The sequence below is a fragment of the Narcine bancroftii genome, chromosome 5, assembly GCF_036971445.1.
Source record: "Narcine bancroftii isolate sNarBan1 chromosome 5, sNarBan1.hap1, whole genome shotgun sequence".
Classification (NCBI taxonomy): domain Eukaryota; kingdom Metazoa; phylum Chordata; class Chondrichthyes; order Torpediniformes; family Narcinidae; genus Narcine; species Narcine bancroftii.
The window spans coordinates 143068772-143089152 of NC_091473.1; the positions used below are offsets into that span (position 1 = coordinate 143068772).

At 44.5% G+C, this 20381-nt stretch overlaps 1 protein-coding gene across 1 annotated transcript in view; it reads left to right on the plus strand.

The window, feature by feature from the left end:
* Positions 1-20381, plus strand: part of st6galnac5a (ST6 (alpha-N-acetyl-neuraminyl-2,3-beta-galactosyl-1,3)-N-acetylgalactosaminide alpha-2,6-sialyltransferase 5a) — a 118710-nt gene that overhangs the window by 39152 nt on the left and 59177 nt on the right. Inside the window, exon 3 of the mRNA XM_069942387.1 lies at positions 5625-6034. Within this exon, the coding sequence (XP_069798488.1) occupies positions 5625-6034 (410 nt within the window). The remainder of the gene's footprint in view (positions 1-5624; positions 6035-20381) is intronic.

Genomic DNA, 20381 nt, shown 5'->3' on the forward strand with positions numbered 1-20381 from the left:
CCATCAAATGCGGTGATCAAGCAAGCAGCACACGGGATGGGAAACCCGCTCCCATAGGCCACAGTAACAGCGATGGAATCAATCAATTGCCGTCAACGGATCGGGAGTCCAATCGAGCTTGCAGATCCGAGGTGGCGAATTGGCACCCAGCTCCACTCAAGCCACGCACCAGTGGTGATGCGGCTGGCTGCCTATAAAAGGCAGAGCTGCATCTCAATAAACTCAGTGTCAACTACACTCCCTCCATGTGAGAACCTTCTTTCTTGTTATAACCTCAAGCTAAAACCGTTGCGACCCACCCATTACAGTATCAACTATTATACGCGTATATGCAGTACTTTAAAATAAAATAAGACTCCTAAAAATATAGTTGCAGTTGACAGGATCTAAATTTGCATGGAAATATTTATTTATCCAAATTAAAATACTTGGCTCAACGCCCTTCTAGAAAAACAGCCACCCATGCGTTTCAGATAAAATTTGACAATGAATGGATGCCTTTGGGGTGTGTGACTTTGCAAACCTGTCCTTGTATAATGTAGTTCATGGGCATTCTACAAGTTAGGAAATTTGAGATGCTCAAACAAGGGAACAATTAAGCTTTTGAGACTGCAGGCGTGTAACGGCACAATTAAGGAATGTTGCCTCTACATAGGGAGCCTAAAGAGGGATGTGCAGGAATTTTGAGTCAATTCCTGCACCGTGATTTATCCTGCAGCGCTCATAACTTTCTGGAGAAAGCCTGCAGTGCAAATTGTACCAGAAAAATTAGCTTTCGGTCATCCAAGCACTCAGATACTTGCAGTCTAAAAAGGCGCCCAGTGTGAATGACCGCACGGACAGTAATTATGTTCATTTTTTTCAATGGTGTGGGTGACATTAAGAGGAGGAACACTGAGGGGTGGGGTTGAGACTGAGGGAGGTGAAACTGAGAGGAGGGGCTAGACTGAGAGGAGGGGTGACACTAAGTGGGGGGTGAGACGGTTGAGACTGAGGGGAGTGAGTCTAAGGGGGGTGACATTTAGGTGACAGAGGGATTAACACTAAGGGGGGGTTGACACTGAGGGGGTGAGACAGTGGGGGGGGCATGAGACTGAGAGGGGGTTGACACTAAGGGGGGGTGAGAAGTCAAGTCACCTTTATTTGTCATTCATACCATGTTCGCACGGTAAAGACGAGAATACGTTTCACCAGGACCATGGAACAGATTTACATAAATGTAAGTTAGATTAGAAGTTTAACAGATTGAAATGTTAAAATATTAAGACGTGTACAGTAAAGGTACATGGTACGCTATGCACATATTTTCTGAGAATTCGGGAGTCTTAAGGCTTGATGGGAAGGGGGTTAATACTGTTGCCCAATCTGGATGTAAGGGATCTGAGTGCCACAGTACCTCCTGCCAGATGGCAGAAGGGAGAACAGTTTATGTGAGTGGTGTGTGGAGTCATTCACAATGTTTACTGCCTTTCACCTACATCGTGTGTTCTAGATGTCCGTCATGGTAGGAAGAAGCCCCCAATGGTCTTTTCTGTTGACTTCACTCTCCTCTGCAGAGTCTTGTGGTCTGAGGTGGTACAGCTTCCAAACCAGTTGCACAGGGTGTTCTCTGTAGAACATAGTGAGAATGGAGGGTGGGAGATGAACTTTCCTCAGCCTTTGCAGGAAGTAGAGATACTGCTGGACTTTCTTGGCTGTGGAGCTGGTGTTAAGGGACCAGGTGAGATTCTCCACCAAGTGCACTCCAAGGAATTTGATACTCTTGACGATCTCAACGGTGGAGCCGTCAATGGTCAGGGGAGCATGTTCCCCCCGGGCCCTCCTGAAGTCAACAACCATCTCTTTTGTTTTATTAACATTTAGATACAGGTTGTTAGCTCTGCGCCAGGCCGTTAGCGACTGCACCTCATCTCTGTACGCTGACTCGTGGTCCTTAGTAATCATGGCCCACCACAGTCATGTTGTCAGCAAACTTGATGATGTGGTTGGAGCTGTGTTTAGCTGCACAGTTGTGGGTCAACAGTGGACTACGCACACAGCCCTGGGGGGCAGTGCTCAGTGTGATGGTCTTGGAGGTGCTGTTATCAACCCGAGCTGCCTGAAGTCTCCCTGACAGGAGGTCCATAATCCAATTTCAGAGGGAGGTATTTAGACCCTGCAGGCTCAACTTCCTTATCAGGTACTGAGATATGATTGTGTTGAATGCTGAGCTGAAGTCAATAAACAGCATTCGGACATGCAAGTCCTTATTTTCCAGGTGGGTGAAGGCTAGATGGAGGGTGGTGGCGATGGCCTCGATGGTAGAGTGGTTGGGTCTGTATGCAAACTGCAGGGGGACCAGTGACAGGGCAGCAGGAGCTTGATATGTCCCAGGATGAACCTCTTGAAGCACTTCATGACAATGGATAGGGCGGTAGTCATTGAGGCAGGACCTAGGCAACCTATTCAGTATGGCAAGGGGGTGACAATGAGGGGGAGTGAGACAGAGGAGGGCAAGACTGAGGGAGATGAGATGGGGGTTGACACTGAGGGTGGGTGAGACTAAGGGGGGTTAAAACTAAGGGGATGAGTCAGAGGGGGGTGAGATAGGGAGAGTTAGCAAAGGGGGTGAGACTGAGAGGGTGAGATGGGGGGTGAGACTGAGTGGGGTGAGATAGAGGAGGTTGAGATTAAAGGGGTGAGACTGAGGGAGTAAGACTGAGGGGGGTGAAACTGACCAGGTGAGACTGAGGAGGGAGGTGCTGAGGCAATGTGTTGGTCTGAGATGATCATTTGACTTCAGGTGAGGCGGCAGTGTCCATATCCCTGCCCACGTTAATAGCGCTGAAGTGAGGACTGCTTCAAGTTCTTGGGAACAAATATCTTCAATCACCTGAACTGGAAGAAGCACATCAACAGGTCGATCAAGAAAGGACCCCAATGCTTCCATTTTCTCCAAGGGCCAAGGAAGTTCGGCATGCCCCCCTGAAACTCAACAACGACAGGTGCACCATGGAAAATATACTGCTGGATGCATCACAACATGGGATGGAAGTCACTCTACTCAAGATCAGAAAGTTTAATTTTATAAAAAGTTAAAAGGCATACAAGATAGAGGGCTGACAAGAATCTCCCCCAAGAGTTAGAGTACACTGACGGAAACAAACACAAGACTTGACATTGATTATTTAAGATTTTTTTTTCTCTTTCTTTTGTATTAATAGCATTTTTCTCACTTGTGTGTTTTAAGAACATGGGAGGTTGCACCGAGTAGGAATTTCACAGCATCTGTGAAATATACTCATGTATATAACAAATAAACTTCATTGAAACTTTGTCCATGCAACCAGTCAGTCATCTCCTGATAAAGCCATTCATGGAGTAAGACCAAGTAACCATTTGACCCATTGCATTGGTACATTGGTGTGAAACCGATCCCTCTTGCCCCCACACCCTCCACCCAACCCTCACCCCAGCCTGTTATCTTAAACTTTCCCTGGTCACAGATTCCTTCATTTTCACATGTAATAATGCAACCTGTCCCATTCACTGTTCGCAGCACGCCAATTATCTGCATTGCAAGTAAAACAAGAAAGTCTGCAGACACCGTGATTGAAGGAAAAACACAACACTGGGGATATTCAGCTGGTCAAACAGTGTCCTTGATAGAGCAAAGGTAAAGTTACTTTGTTGAAGGGTTCAAACCTGCATAGTTGGTTATGTATCTTTTTCTTTGCTAAAAAAATGCACACTATTTGACTGGCTGAATTTCTCCAGCATTATGTTTTTACTTTGTATTTTAACTAAACTGACCAGATTTAGTAAACTTTAGAAGGATGAGAGAAGATTTGATAGAGGTCTCCAAGATTATGAAAGGCATAGATAGGGTGGACGGCCGGCACCTGTTTCCCAGGGCAGGATCAGCAAACACCAGAGGACATGTACAAAGTGAAGGGAGGGAATTTTAGGGGAGACATCAAGGATAAGTTTGTTACACAGAGAGTTGTGGGGGCCTGGAATGCCTTGGCAGGGATGGTGGCAGAGGCTGAAACATCAGGGGCATTTAAGAGACTTAGGCAGATGCACGGATGAAAGGAAAATAGAGGGTTGTGAGGTAGGGAGGTTAAGTGTTTTTTTTAAGGAATATATGGGTTAGCACAACATCAAGGGCCGAAGGGCCTGTACTGTGATCTATTGTTCTATGTTCTACAAAATAGAAGCCATGTCTGGAGAATCTGTTAACCATGTTTAGATTCATTCAACGTATTGCCTTGTCAGCCTTGCTTTGTGTGAAATGTCGCTGGAAGAGTTTGTGCAGATTACCATTTTCACACTGAAGTGAGCGGTACACCACCGTACCTTGCAGTTGCTCAGGGGCAACTGAATGTGAATATTTCATTGACATGAATATGCTGTTTTATTGAACTGAAATGGTAAATGGCACATTCAGTGTAAGAATGTATTGAACATCCACCTTTAGCATATCAACCAGGATAGTCTCAGCATTGAGGGCCCTTATTTATGTGGAGTGGGTGGGTTTGTCCTTAGAATGGATGGGGGGGTTGAGGGGTCGAGGAAGGCTATGGACCAATTGCTGATAAATGGGATCAGTATAGATGGGCACTGGAGGGTAGCATGGATATTGTGGGCCAAATGGCCTGATTTTGTGCTGTCTGACGATGACAATCAGACCACTGTGGGTTTCACTCCAGCGAACCTTCGCTGAACTTCGTCCAAAGCACCAACATCCTTCCTTAGCAGAGCTGACAGGATCCTAAGGGTTAAAAGTTTTTAAGAGGGTGGTGGGTGTACGGAACTAGAGGACATAGCCTCTAGGGGAGTAGATTTAGGACAGAGCTGAGGAGCAACTGCTTTTCCCAGAGAGTGATTAATTTGTGGAATTCACTGCCCATTGAAGTAGTGGCAGAGACCTCAGTAAAAAGATTTAAGACAAGGTTTCTACATAGTAAGGAAATTAAGGGACATGGGTCAAAAGACTAGAGTTTTGGAACTATAGGCTTTTATTTACAATGAACTTGAAGGTCATTCTGTGCTGTGACCCAGGCTTTCTGGGGAGGTGTTATGGTGTTGGTGCCTTTATACAGGGTCAGGAGGGAGGAGCCACAGATCCAGTCACAGGACGGGGCAGAGTCAGATTAATGAGGGTACAGCAGTTCACCACAATGGGGAAAAGACAGGCAGGTAGGTGGAGATGAGCCGATCAACAGATCAGCCATGATCACATTGAATGGCGGAGAAGGCTCGACAGGATGGATGGCCGACTCCCACTCCTTTTTCTTGAGATACCACAGGAGGTGGCTGAGGCTGATTGAAGAAATAATTGGATGGATACATGGATAGGATGGGTGGGGAGGGATAGGAGCCAAATGCAGGGACTAGTGTGGGTGGGGCATTTTGGTTGGCAAATTGGGCCAGAGAGTCTTCCCTAATTAAATGCAGTGGCTTTGAGTTCTATGGCTAACTTAGCCATGATCTTACTGAATGGCGGAGCAGGACTAATGGGCGATTCTTGTTCCTAATGAGGAGTTTCTGAGCTGCACTTAGACTGCAGTGGTATGGGGGCAGTTGCATGAATGGTGTTTGCCCATGTAAAGCATTGATAGCATCCCTCTGTGGTGTTGCAGGGCCTACAGGTGCACTGTAACAGCTGTGCTCTGGTCACCAGCTCCGGACACCTCACAGGGAGCAGGCGAGGGGCGGAGATCGACCACGCCGAGTGCGTCATCAGGATGAATGATGCCCCGACCCGGGGCTACCAGGAGGACGTGGGCCAGAGGACCAGCCTGCGGGTGGTGGCTCACTCCAGCATCCAGCAGCTGCTGCAGAAGGGAGGTGAACTGCTCAATGCCAGCCGGGAGCCAGCCTTCATCTTCTGGGGCCCCAGCAGCTGCATGAGGAGGGACGGCAAGGGGCGGCTGTACAACCAGCTGCAACTCATCCATAGGAGTGTACCCGGCCTAAGACTGCACACCATCACACGGCAGAAGATGCTGCACTTCGACCAGCTCTTTGAGAGAGAGACCGGAAAGGACAGGTACAGCAGAGAGGTCAGAAGCAGGCCGTCCCACCTGCCCTTGGGCATCCCCTCAGACTAAACCTCCTTACAGTAACAACTCAGCTTTAGAAATTGCTTAAATCCTTCCCATCCCTCTCCCTTTTAATCCCAATGGATCTCCAGTTCTGCTCACACAGCCACTTGTTACAGAGAGCTGGATTCAAATCTGCCACTCTCCAGAGGGGGTTTGTGCAATGACCTGCAATGGTTTATCCCAGGTGCTCCAGTTTCCTTCCCCCCCCCCCTCCCCCGCCTCCAAAACATACTTGTAGGTTAGCTGGGTGCCACAGATCTCAATGGCCAGAATCAGCTTCTTCCGTGTTGTAAATAAAGCTTAAAATTTTTTTTTAATTAAAGATCCTCTGTTTGCAAAGCTTCAAATTTGCTCCCTGCCCTCTGGTGCTGTAAACATTTAAGAGGTTGTTAGACAAACATATGGACAAGCACGAAATTCTGGGATATTGTGCAGGGATTTAGTTTAATTTGGCGCAGTACACTCGACAGGTCATGGAGTATATACAGGAAGTAAAGGGTAACCAGCGTTTCGGAGCAGGGCTCTTCGTCAGGTAGAAGTAAATTAAGCCAGGTGCCTGTATATAAAGGTGAGGGTAAGTGGAGAGGAGGAGGGAGGAAGGGGGAGTAGCACAGGCATTGGGTGGATACGGGTGAGAAGGTATCCCAGTCCCCCCCCACTTCCCTTCCTACTCCTTTTCCCTATCCCCCATCACTTTCTCTTCTTCGGCCCTCCCTGACACTTCATAGGATATGGGCACTGACTTCATCATCCTGTGCAGAAACATAGGAAAGAGTGAGGAACATCTCCCTCAGCCCTTGTAGTACATCGCTGGGATACCCTGTCCCCTTGACAACAGAAAGAGATCCTAACCCCAGGCAAAGTGTTTTGTGTGTTACAAGCCCAAAGGACCCCAAAACCCAGCAGCAATAGACATTCACCAAGACAAGTAGTTACTTAAACAAAAATTGTTTTTAATCATCTTTAAACATGAAAACAGAATCAAACTTTAATTTACCTCTATTAACTTAACTAACTTAACTCCCTTCTAATTTTAAGTGCCCGTGTATGTAATGTGTGTGTAAATTTAAGAAAAGTTCTTTCGTTCACAGTTCAATCTCACTTCTCCTTCTTCCAAGTTCACTGGTTTTAGGCAATTCTTGTACTGTGCACAGAATTTAACATGTATAATGTTCACCAGGCTTTGGTGCTCAAAAGGTAAATGTTTTCTGCTCAGGAAGGTTCTTTGGAGGTTTGCAGAGAGAGATTTGTTGTTCCAGGATTTTCACAGTTGAGGTCCCACCATTAGTGACATCAATGTCTTGCTGATGAAACTTGCCCCATCAGGGTTCTCCAGATGATAACCTCTTTCTTTCAGGCTATCACAGAGTTCCTTTCTGATCCATTTATTCTAAGAGAAACATCAGACAGATAGCACTTCCAGCCATCCGCCGCTCTGGAGCTTCTGTTTCAGTTCCATTAAGCTGCTTTCAGTGTCACACACACACTAGCTGAGAGAGCTTGTTTCACCTCTCTCTCTCCGAGACTGCTAGAAAACCCAGGTGACTCTCATAAAACCCCCACCTTTAGGTAAACAAAAGCCAGGAGTGACCTTTCTGTGAGCATTCTGTGGATACTTGCAAACAACCAGAGTGTCTCCAGTCCAAAACAATGGTCTATTCATTTTATGACGTCATTTCAATTAGCACCTACTTGTGAAATGTGCACAGCATTCTCTATAGTTGCTGTAAAGTCCACTGTAATAATATTAATATTTGGGGAGAATTTAGAGTAGGTTACATACATACACACATTTTAAAACAGATCTTATTTGAAAGACTATAGAATTGTTTGGAACTGGAGACATGATGGCTGTTGGAAGCTTTTTTCAAGGGTTTTGCCAGAGTACACAGAAAGGTCACTCCTGCATTGTTTACCTAAGATAACAACTTGAGAAGAAGAAAGAACTCCTGTTGTTTGCTAGAGAAAGTGGGGGTTTTGCAAGTGAGTCACATGCTTTTTTCTGGAAGCCATTGGAGAGAGTTGGAAAAGAGAGAGAGTTGAGTTAACAGTTCAGTCAGTCAGTAGTGCAAGCCAGGAAAAACTGTTTGAAACTGACGAAAGCAAGTTCCAGAGCAGTAGATGGCTGGAAGTGCTATCTGCCTGATGTTTCTCTTGAAATAGAGGAAGGAATAGAACTGTGTGGTAGCTTGAAGAAAGAGGTTACCATCTGGAAGACCCTGATCGGGCAAGTTTCATCAGCGAGACCCTGAGGTAATTAGTGGTGGTACCTCAGTTGTGGAAATCCTGGAGGAACATATCTCTCTCTCTGCAAACCCTACAAGAACCTTCTTGAGTGGCAAATATTTACCTTTCAAGCACCAAGTCTGGTGAACTTTATGCATGTTAAATTCTGTGCACAGTATGGTGATTGCCTGCAACCAGAGAACTTGGAAGAAGGAGAAGTGAGATTGAACTGCGAACCAAAGAACTTTTCTTAAATCCACACACACACACACATTACATACACATGTGCTTAGAATTAGAAGGGAGTCATTTGGATTAGTATAGAATGTAGTATAATATAGAGTTCATTTAAAGTCTGATTCTATTTTCATGTTTGAAGTTGGTTAAAAATAACTTTTGTTTTAAAAACCACTTGTCTTGGTGTATGTCTATTGCTGCTGGGTTTTGGGGTCCTTTGGTCTCGTAACACCACTGAATATGAATTCTTCATTATTTCAAATAAGATCTGTTTTAAAATGCATGTATTAGTATTCTAATATTGCCAATTATCCTCCAAATATATATTCCATTACATGTGAAAGCACTGATGGAGCTCACCTGATTTAATTAAAAACACATCTCAATTCCCATTACCCTGGGGCATCCCAGAATGCCCGATGATTGCAGGTGATGGATGTTCTCAACTGTTAGAGGAAAGGGAAATAAACAAGAATCATTCTTCCCGAAGGATTATTTTGGATGTAAACTTCAATTCTGTTGTTTCCATGCTTGCGATGTCTGCTTTTGTGGATCCCTGGACATCACGTCATGGAAAGGGAACGCACACCAAGGACTGCTAAATATTTTCCACACACCCCTGTTGGTAATCCAGACACATGGAGATCAGCAAGGAATCGACTGGCCTCATTAATGATGGGCTCTGACGCATTGACTCATGACCAGAGGCGTATCTAAGGTATGGCATGTGCCCTGGGTGCCACTTGAAGGAGGTGCCACTGAGCGGTTTCTATTAAAGTCGGACAAGCCATACCCGGATAGTGAAAAAAATTGTTTTCTTCAGCCGGGTGCCCGGTGGTCTCTTTCACCGCCTCAGGGCCCCCCCCAACCCCCACCCCAAGTGGTCCCTGCACCTCCCCCTATGACTAGAAGTGGCACGTGGAAGGAGGCACGATTCACCTAGACGGAGTCCGATTTGTACCTCCCCCGTCAGGGCCACCCACCCGCCAGCTTCAGCCCCCTGCCAATGCCACCCGCCTCCCTGACATGCAAAAAAACACACACCTCTTTCTTTTCCGCTCCGTCCACCCTTCCTTGGCCTCCCATTCGCTCTCAACTTAATAAAAGGCTGAAGCCAATTATGACATGGCGGCCACCAAGGCTGTTTATTTTGACGCATGGAATGTAAAAGGTTGACCACTCCTGCCCTGGGCGCTCTTTTCCATAGATACGCCCTTGTTCCTGACTCAGCCACACACTGGTCACTTGAGAGATTTATTATATTGGACAGTACTAATCAAACTAGAAGTACAGGGAGTATTTTGACAAGGAACATGGAAATAATTTTTTTACATTAAATTGAGGCATATAGTCTGGTAACAGCCCGTGGGCCCTTGCTGCCCAATTACATCCAAGTGACCTATACTCCCAGTACATGTTAAAGGGTGGGAGAAAATCGTAGTTCCTGAAAAAATCCACACAGACACGGGGAGAAGGTACAGACTCCTTAACGAGGTTCGAACCTCGGTCCTAATCTTCAATCTATAGGGGACCGGAGGCCATTGAATGTACACGAGAGAGGTGAGAGATCTCAGTGAGAGAGGACCAATTCTCATTTCCGCAGAATCCAAAGAGGATCCTAAATGCCTCAAGAGAAAACTTAGATGTGTATCCCTCAAGCCAACCTTACTCTGGAAAGACACAAATTGAACACACAAAATCAGAAAGCTGGAGAGACGACTGACTCACGTGTCAGTGATTGAAGAATCAAAGTGGAAAGCTGCCATTTTGGAGATCTCTGTGTGGACCTGATTAGAGATGGACTAGTCTGTGGTGTTAATAATGACAAAATGAGAAAGGTGCTACTGTGTGATAGTGATTGGACATTAGCGAAGGCCGTCTCCATCTCTCACATTCATGAGATGACCGAAGAGCACAGCAAAACACTGGCTTCTCCACAAGCGATACAGCCCAGACTGGGTTCATGAGAAAACAAAAGTATGAGACAAAAATGATGAACCAGCCAGAAAAAAATTTGTGACACAGTTTATTGCTAACTGCAGTAACTGTGGAGGTGATCACGCAGCTAAAAGACACCAATGTCCAACTGTTGGTCAACAGGGCCATGCCTGTAACAAATGGAATCATGTTAAAAAATGCTGCAAGTCCAAACAACCGACCTACAATAGGCAGAGACCAAGGAGAACTGTTCACCAGATAGAACTAGGCCAAGCTGTTGAGGCATGCTATGTCGATGGTATAATTCTGCAAATGGCAGATGAAGGAAAATGATGAAGCTTTTGTCTTTGTGCAAGTTAGTGTTCAGTTAAAATGAAAGTTGGCACAGGTGTCAAGTATAATGCCAAAAAAGGCATTTGAGTGAGTAAAGAACAAACAAGAGAATGCATTAACTCCACAAGCCTTATTGCATATGGGGTTAGAAAAATCCAAATGAATGGGATGGTTAAGTTGCAGGGCTACCTACAGGGACAACGCCATTTTTCACTGTTCATGAGGATGTTTTGCCACTGCTAGGGCTACATGCATCCATTCAAATGGGGCTGGTCTCATTCACCAGTCAAGCCACACTGAAGATAATCTGTCACATCAAATTCAAGCTGAATACAGCGACCTTTTTTCTGGTGAGCTTGGAAAGCTACCCGTAACCTATTCCATGAGACTTGACCCGGAAGTGAGACCAGTTGTTTGGCCTGCGCATCGCATTCCTGTAACTATGAAGGACAGAGTCAGACAGGAAGCAGGAATTGGATGTCGTCACTCTGGTTTCTGAGCCAACTGATTGGGCATCTTCTACAGTTGCCACCAGCAAAAAGGACAAACAAGAATTCAGAACATGTATTAATCTGAGAGACCTGAATGCTGCTCTGAAAAGGCCACATCACCCTACACGTCTTGTGGAAGAAGTGGCTGCACTAATGTTGAATGTAACTGTGTTATTAGACTTAGAGGCGAGGAACTCCTTTTGGTAGATTTCAGTTGACCACAAGCCGTCATTGCTATCTGCCTTCAGCACTTGTTTTGGTCGCTACAGATTTCTACGGATGCCATTTCGACTCAACTCCATCAGTGAAGTGTTCCAGCGCTCCATGCAACAGATTTTTGTTGGTTATCACTGAGCAATCATAGTCAGCGACATACTCATTGGAGGATAAGAACATGGAAGAACACGATGCCAACTTGAGAAAAGTGCTCATCTGTGCTAGAGGGGTGAACTTGAGACTTAATCCCCTCAAGTGCAGGTTCCGGCTGAACCAGGTAAGCTGTGTTGGTCAGGTTTTCATAAGCTGAGCCCTCCAAAACAAAAGCGATTAGTGAAACACCAGAACCAGTAGATGTCCCAGCTCCGCAAAGACTTCTGGGGATGATCAACTGTCTTGAAAAATTGATTCCAAATTCCAGTCAGCTGACGACAACTACAACACAAGGGGATTGAATGAACTTGTCAACTATTACACAAGGGCAATGAATGGACATGCCAACTACTACACAAGGGCAATGAATGGACATGCCAACTACTACACAAGTGCAATGAATGGAATTGCCAAATATTACACAAAGTCAATGAATGGACTTGCCAACTGTTACACAAGGGCAATGAATGGACGTGCCAACTACTATACAAGGGCAATGAATGGACTTGCCAATGATTACACAAGGGCAATGAATGGACTTGCCAACTACTACACAAGCACAATGAATGGACTTGCCAAAAACTACACAAGGGCAATGAATGGACTTGACAAGTACTACACAAGGGCAATGAATGGATTTGCCCACTATTACACAAGGGCAATGAATGGACTTGCCAAAAACTACACAAGGGCAATGAATGGACTTGCCACCTACTACACAAGGGCAATGAATGGACTTGCCAAATAATACAAGGGCAATGAATGGACTTGCCAACTATTACACAAGGGCAATGAATAGACTTGCAAACTACTACACAATGGCAATCAATGGACTTGCCAACTACAACAAATGCAATGAATGGACTTGCCAACTACTACACAAGGGCAATGAATGGACTTGTCAACTATTACACAAGTGCAATAAATAGACATTCCAACTACTACACAAGGGCAATGAATGGACCTGCCAACTACTACATAAGGACAATGAATGTACTTGCCAACTACTAGACAAGGGCAATGAGTGGATTTGCCAAGTACGACACAAGGGCAATGAATTGACTTGCTAACGACTACAAGGGCAGTGAATGGACATGCCAAATACTACACAAGAGCAATGAATGGACTTGCCAACTACTATACAAGGGCAATGAATGGACTTGCCAACTCCTACTCAAGGACAATGAATAGACTTGCCACCTACTACACAAGGGCAATGAATGGACTTGCCAACTACTACACAAGGGCAATGAATGAACTTGACAAATACTACACAAGGGTAATGAATGGACTTGCCAACTACTAAACAAGGGCAATGAATGGATGCCAACTATTACACAAGGGCAATGAATGGACTTGCCAACTACTACACAAGGGCAATGAATGGACTTGCCAACTACTACGCAAGGGCAATGAATGGTCTTGCTAAATACTACACAAGGGCAATGAATGGACTTGCCAACTACTACACAAGGGTGATGAATGGACACGCCAACTACTACACAAGGGCAATGAATGGACTTGCCAATTACTACACAAGGGCAATGAATGGACCTGCCAACAACTATGCAAGGACAATGAATTGACGTGCCAACGACTACACAATGGCAATGAATGGACTTGCCAACTACTACACAAGGGCAATGAATGGACTTGCCAACTACTACACAAACGCAATAAATGGACTTGCCATCTACTACACAAGGGCCATAAATGGACTTGCCAACTACTACACAAGGACAATGAATTGACTTGCCTACTACTACACAAGGGCAATGAATGGAGTTGCCAACTACTACACAAGTGCAATGAATAGACTTGCCAACTATTACACAAGGGCAATGAATGGACTTGCCAACTATTACACAAGGGCAATGAATAGACTTGCCAATGATTACACAAGGGCAATGAATGGACTTGCCAACTACTACACAAGGACAATGAATGGACTTGACAACTACTACACAAGGGCAATGAATGGACTTGCCAACTACTACACAAGGGCAATGAATGGATTTGCAACTACCACAAAAGGGAAATGAATGGACTTGCCAACTACTTCACCAGGGCAATGAATGGACTTGTCAACTACGAGACAAGGGCAATGAATGGAATTTACAACTACTACTCAAGTGCAATAAATGGACTTGCCAGCTACTACACAAGGGCAATGAATGGATGCCAACTATTACAAAAGGGCAATGAATGGACTTGCCAACTAATACAAGGGCAATGAATGGACTTGCCAACTATTACGCAAGGGCAATTAATTGACTTGCCAACTACTACACAAGGGCAATGAATGGACTTGCCAACTACTGCACAAGGGCAATGAATGGACAACTATACAATGACAATGAATGGACTTGCCAACCACTATACAATGGCAATGAATGGACTTGCCAACTACAACGAGGGCAATGAATGTACTTGCCAACTATTACACAAGGGCAATGAATGGACTTGCGAAATACTACACAAGGGCAATGAATGGACTTGTCAACTATTACACAAGTGCAATAAATGGACTTGCCAATCACTACACAAGAGCAATGAATGGACTTGCCAACTACTACACAAGGGCAATGAATGGACTTGCCAACTACTAGTCAAGGGCGATGAATGGATTTGCCAACTACTACACAAGGGCGATGAATGTACTTGTCAACTACTACACAAGGGTGATGAATGGACATGCCAACTATTGCACAAGGGCAATGAATGGACTTGCCAACTACTACACAAGGACAATAAATGGACTTGCCAACTACTACACAATAGCAATGAATGAACTTGCCAATACTACACAAGGGCCATGAATGGACTTGCCAATTACTACAAAAGGGCAATGAATGGACTTGCCAACTACTACACAAGGACAATAAATGGACTTGCTAATGACAACACAATGTCAATGAATGGACTTGCCAACTACTACACAAGGGTAATGAATGGACTTGCCAACAACTACACAAGGGCAATGAATGGACTTGCCAACTACTACACAAGGGAAATGAATGGACATGCCAACAACTACACAAGGGCAATAAATGGACATGCCAACTGCTACACAACGGCAATGAATGTACATGCCAAATACTACACAAAGGCAATTAATGGATTTGCCAACTACTACACAAAGGCAATGAAGGGACTTGCCACCTCCTATACAAGGGCAATGAATGTTCCTGCCAACTACGACAGAAGGTCAATGAATGGACTTTCCAACTACTATACAATGGCAATGAATGGACATGCCAAATACTACACAAGAGCAATAAATGGGCTTGCCAACGACTACACAAGTGCAATTAATGGACTTGCCAACTACTACACAAGGGCGATGAATGGACTTGCCAACTACTAGTCAAGGGCAATGAATGGACTTGCCAACTACTACACAAGGAGAAATGAATGGACTTGCCAACTACTACACAAGGGGAATGAATGGACATGCAAACTACTACACAATGGCAAAGAATGGACATGCCAAGTACTAAACAAGCGCAATGAATGGACTTGCCAACTACCACACAAGGGCAATGAATGGACTTGCCAACTACTATACAAGGGCCATGAATGTTCCTGCCAACTATGACTCAAGGCCAATGAATACACGTGCCAACTACTGCACAAGGACAATTAATTGACTTGCCAACTATTACACAAGGGCAATGAATGGACTTGCCAACTACTACACAAGGGCAATGAATGGACTTGCCAACTACTACACAAGGGCAATGAATGGTCTTGCTAACTACTACACAAGGGCAATGAATGGACTTGCCAATTACTACACAAGGGCAATGAATGGACCTGCCAACAACTACGCAAGGACAATGAATTGACGTGCCAACGACTACACAATGGCAATGAATGGTCTTGCCAACTACTACACAAGGGCAATGAATGGACTTGCCAACTACTACACAAACGCAATAAATGGACTTGCCATCTACTACACAAGGGCAATAAATGGACTTGCCAACTACTACACAAGGACAATGAATGGACTTGCCAACTACTACTGAAGGGCATTGAATGGAGTTGCCAACTAGTACACAAGGGCAATGAATGGAGTTGCCAACTACTACACAAGGGCAATGAATAGACTTGCCAACTATTACACAAGGGCAATGAATAGACTTGCCAACTATTACACAAGGGCAATGAATGGACTTGCCAACTATTACACAAGGGCAATGAATGGACTTGCCAATGATTACACAAGGGCAATGAATAGACTTGCCAACGATTACACAAGGGCAATGAATGGACTTGCCAACTACTAGTCAAGGGCGATGAATGGATTTGCCGACTACTACACAAGGGCGATGAATGTACTTGCGAACTACTACACAAGGGTGATGAATGGACATGCCAACTACTGCACAAGGGCAATGAATGGACTTGCCAACTACTACACAAGGACAATAAATGGACTTGCCAACTACTAGTCAAGGGCGATGAATGGATTTGCCAACTACTACACAAGGGCGATGACTGTACTTGCCAACTACTACACAAGGGTGATGAAAGGATTTGCCAACTACTACACAAGGGCGATGAATGTACTTGTCAACTACTACACAAGGGTGATGAATGGACATGCCAACTATTGCACAAGGGCAATGAATGGACTTGCCAACTACTACACAAGGACAATAAATGGACTTGCCAACTACTACACAATAGCAATGAATGAACTTGCCAATTACTACACAAGGGCAATGACTGGACTTGCCAACTACTACACAAGGACAATAAATGGACTTGCTAACGACTACACAATGTCAATGAATGGACTTGCCAACTACTACACAAGGGTAATGAATGGACTTGCCAACTATAACACAAGGGCAATGAATGGACTTGCCAACTACTACACAAGGGAAATGAATGGACAAGCCAACAACTACACAAGGGCAATAAATGGACATGCCAACTGCAACACAACGGCAATGAATGTACATGCCAAATACTACACAAAGGCAATTAATGGATGTGCCAACTACTACACAAAGGCAATGAAGGGACTTGCCAACTACTATACAAGGGCAATGAATGTTCCTGCCAACTACGACAGAAGGTCAATGAATGGACTTTCCAACTACTATACAATGGCAATGAATGGACATGCCAAATACTACACAAGAGCAATGAATGGGCTTGCCAACGACTACACAAGTGCAATGAATGGACTTGCCAACTACGACACAAGGGCGATGAATGGACTTGCCAACTACTAGTCAAGGGCAATGAATGGACTTGCCAACTACTACACAAGAGAAATGAATGGACTTGCCAACTACTACACAAGGGGAATGTATGGACATGCAAACTACTGCACAATGGCAAAGAATGGACATGCCAAGTACTACACAAGCGCAATGAATGGAAATGCCAACTACTACACAAGGGCAATGAATGGACTTGCCAACTACTATACCAGGGCAATGGAAGTTCCTGCCAACTATGACTCAAGGCCAATGAATACACGTGCCAACTACTGCACAAGGACAATGAATTGACTTGCCAACTACTACACAAGGGCAATGAATGGACTTGCCAACTACTACACAAGGGCAATGAATGGACTTGCCAACTACTACACAAGTGCAATGAATGGTCTAGCTAACTACTACACAAGGGCAATGAATGGACTTGCCAACTACTACACAAGGGTGATGAATGGACACGCCAACTACTACACAAGGGCAATGAATGGACTTGCCAATTACTACACAAGGGCAATGAATGGACCTGCCAACAACTACGCAAGGACAATGAATTGACGTGCCAACGACTACACAATGGCAATGAATGGACTTGCCAACTACTACACAAGGGCAATGAATGGACTTGCCAACTACTACACAAACGCAATAAATGGACTTGCCATCTACTACGCAAGGGCAATAAATGGACTTGCCAACTACTACACAAGGACAATGAATAGACTTGCCAACTACTACTCAAGGGCATTGAATGGAGTTGCCAACTACTACACAAGGGCAATGAATGGAGTTGCCAACTACTACACAAGGGCAATGAATGGAGTTGCCAACTACTACACAAGGGCAATGAATAGACTTGCCAACTATTACACAAGGGCAATGAATGGACTTTCCAACTATTACACAAGGGCAATGAATGGACTTGCCAACGATTACACAAGGGCAATGAATAGACTTGCCAATGATTACAAAAGGGCAATGAATGGACTTCCCAACTACTACACAAGGACAATGAATGGACTTGACAACTACTACACAAGAGCAATGAATGGACTTGCCAACTACTATACAAGGGCAATGAATGTATTTGCAACTACCACAAAAGGGAAATGAATGGACTTGCCAACTACTTCACCAGGGCAATGAATGGTCTTGTCAACTACTACACAAGGGCAATGAATGGAATTTACAACTACTACTCAAGTGCAATGAATGGACTTGCCAGCTACTACACAAGGGCAATGAATGGACTTGCCAACTACTACACATGGGGAATGAATGGACTTGCCAACTACTACACAATGGCAATGAATGGAAATGCCAACTACTACACAAGCGCAATGAATGGACTTGCCAACAACTAAATAAGGGTAATGAATGGACTTGCCAACTACTACACAAGGGCAATGAATGGATGCCAACTATTACACAAGGGCAATGAATGGACTTGCCAACTACTACACAAGGGCAATGAATGGACTTGCCAACTACTACTCAAGGGCAATGAATGGTCTTGCTAACTACTACACAAGGGCAATGAATGGACTTGCCAACTACTACACAAGGGTGATGAATGGACACGCCAACTACTACACAAGGGCAATGAATGGACTTGCCAATTACTACACAAGGGCAATGAATGGACCTGCCAACAACTACGCAAGGACAATGAATTGACGTGCCAACGACTACACAATGGCAATGAATGGACTTGCCAACTACTACACAAGGGCAATGAATGGACTTGCCAACTACTACACAAACGCAACAAATGGACTTGCCATCTACAACACAAGGGCCATAAATGGACTTGCCAACTACTACACAAGGACAATGAATGGACTTGCCAACTACTACTCAGTGGCATTGAATGGAGTTGCCAACTACTACACAAGGGCAATGAATGGAGTTGCCAACTACTACACAAGGGCAATGAATAGACTTGCCAACTATTACACAAGGGCAATGAATGGACTTGCCAACTATTACACAAGGGCAATGAATGGACTTGCCAACGATTACACAAGGGCAATGAATGGACTTCCCAACTACTACACAAGGACAATGAATGGACTTGACAACTACTACACAAGGACAATGAATGGACTTGACAACTACCACACAAGGGCAATGAATGGACTTGCCAACTACCACAAAAGGGAAATCAATGGACTTGCCAACTACTTCACCAGGGCAATGAATGGACTAGTCAACTACTACACAAGGGCAATGAATGGAATTTACAACTACTACTCAAGTGCAATGAATGGACTTGCCAGCTACTACACAAGGGCAATGAATGGATGCCAACTATTACAAAAGGGCAATGAATGGACTTGCCAACTAATACAAGGGCAATGAATGGACTTGCCAACTATTACGCAAGGGCAATTAATTGACTTGCCAACAACTACACAAGGACAATGAATGGACGTGCCAACTACTACACAAGGTCAATGAATGGACTTGCCAACTACTGCAAAAGGGCAATGAATTGACAACTATACAATGACAATGAATGGACTTGCCAACCACTATACAATGGCAATGAATGGACTTGCCAACTACAACGAGGGCAATGAATGTACTTGCCAACTATTACACAAGGGCAATGAATGGACTTGCGAAATACTACACAAGTGCAATGAATGAACTTGTCAACTATTACACAAGTGCAAGAAATGGACTTGCCAATCACTACACAAGAGCAATGAATGGACTTGCCAACTACTACACAAGGGCAATGAATGGACTTGCCAACTACTAGTCAAGGGCGATGAATGTATTTGCCAACTACTACACAAGGGCGATGAATGTACTTGTCAACTACTACACAAGGGTGATGAATGGACATGCCAACTACTGCACAAGGGCAATGAATGGACTTGCCAACTACTACACAAGGACAATAAATGGACTTGCCAACTACTACACAATAGCAATGAATGAACTTGCCAATACTACACAAGGGCCATGAATGGACTTGCCAATTACTACACAAGGGCAATGAATGGACTTGCCAACTACTACACAAGGACAATAAATGGACTTGCTAACGACTACACAATGTCAATGAATGGACTTGCCAACTAGTACTCAAGGGTAATGAATGGACTTGCCAACAACTACACTAGGGCAATGAATGGACTTGCCAACTACTACACAAGGGAAATGAATGGACATGCCAACAACTACACAAGGGCAATAAATGGACATGCCAACTGCTACACAACGGCAATGAATGTACATGCCAAATACTACACAAAGGCAATTAATGGATTTGCCAACTACTACACAGAGGCAATGAAGGGACTTGCCACCTCCTATACAAGGGCAATGAATGTTCCTGCCAACTACGACAGAAGGTCAATGAATGGACTTTCCAACTACTATACAATGGCAATGAATGGACATGCCAAATACTACACAAGAGCAATGAATGGGCTTGCCAACGACTACAC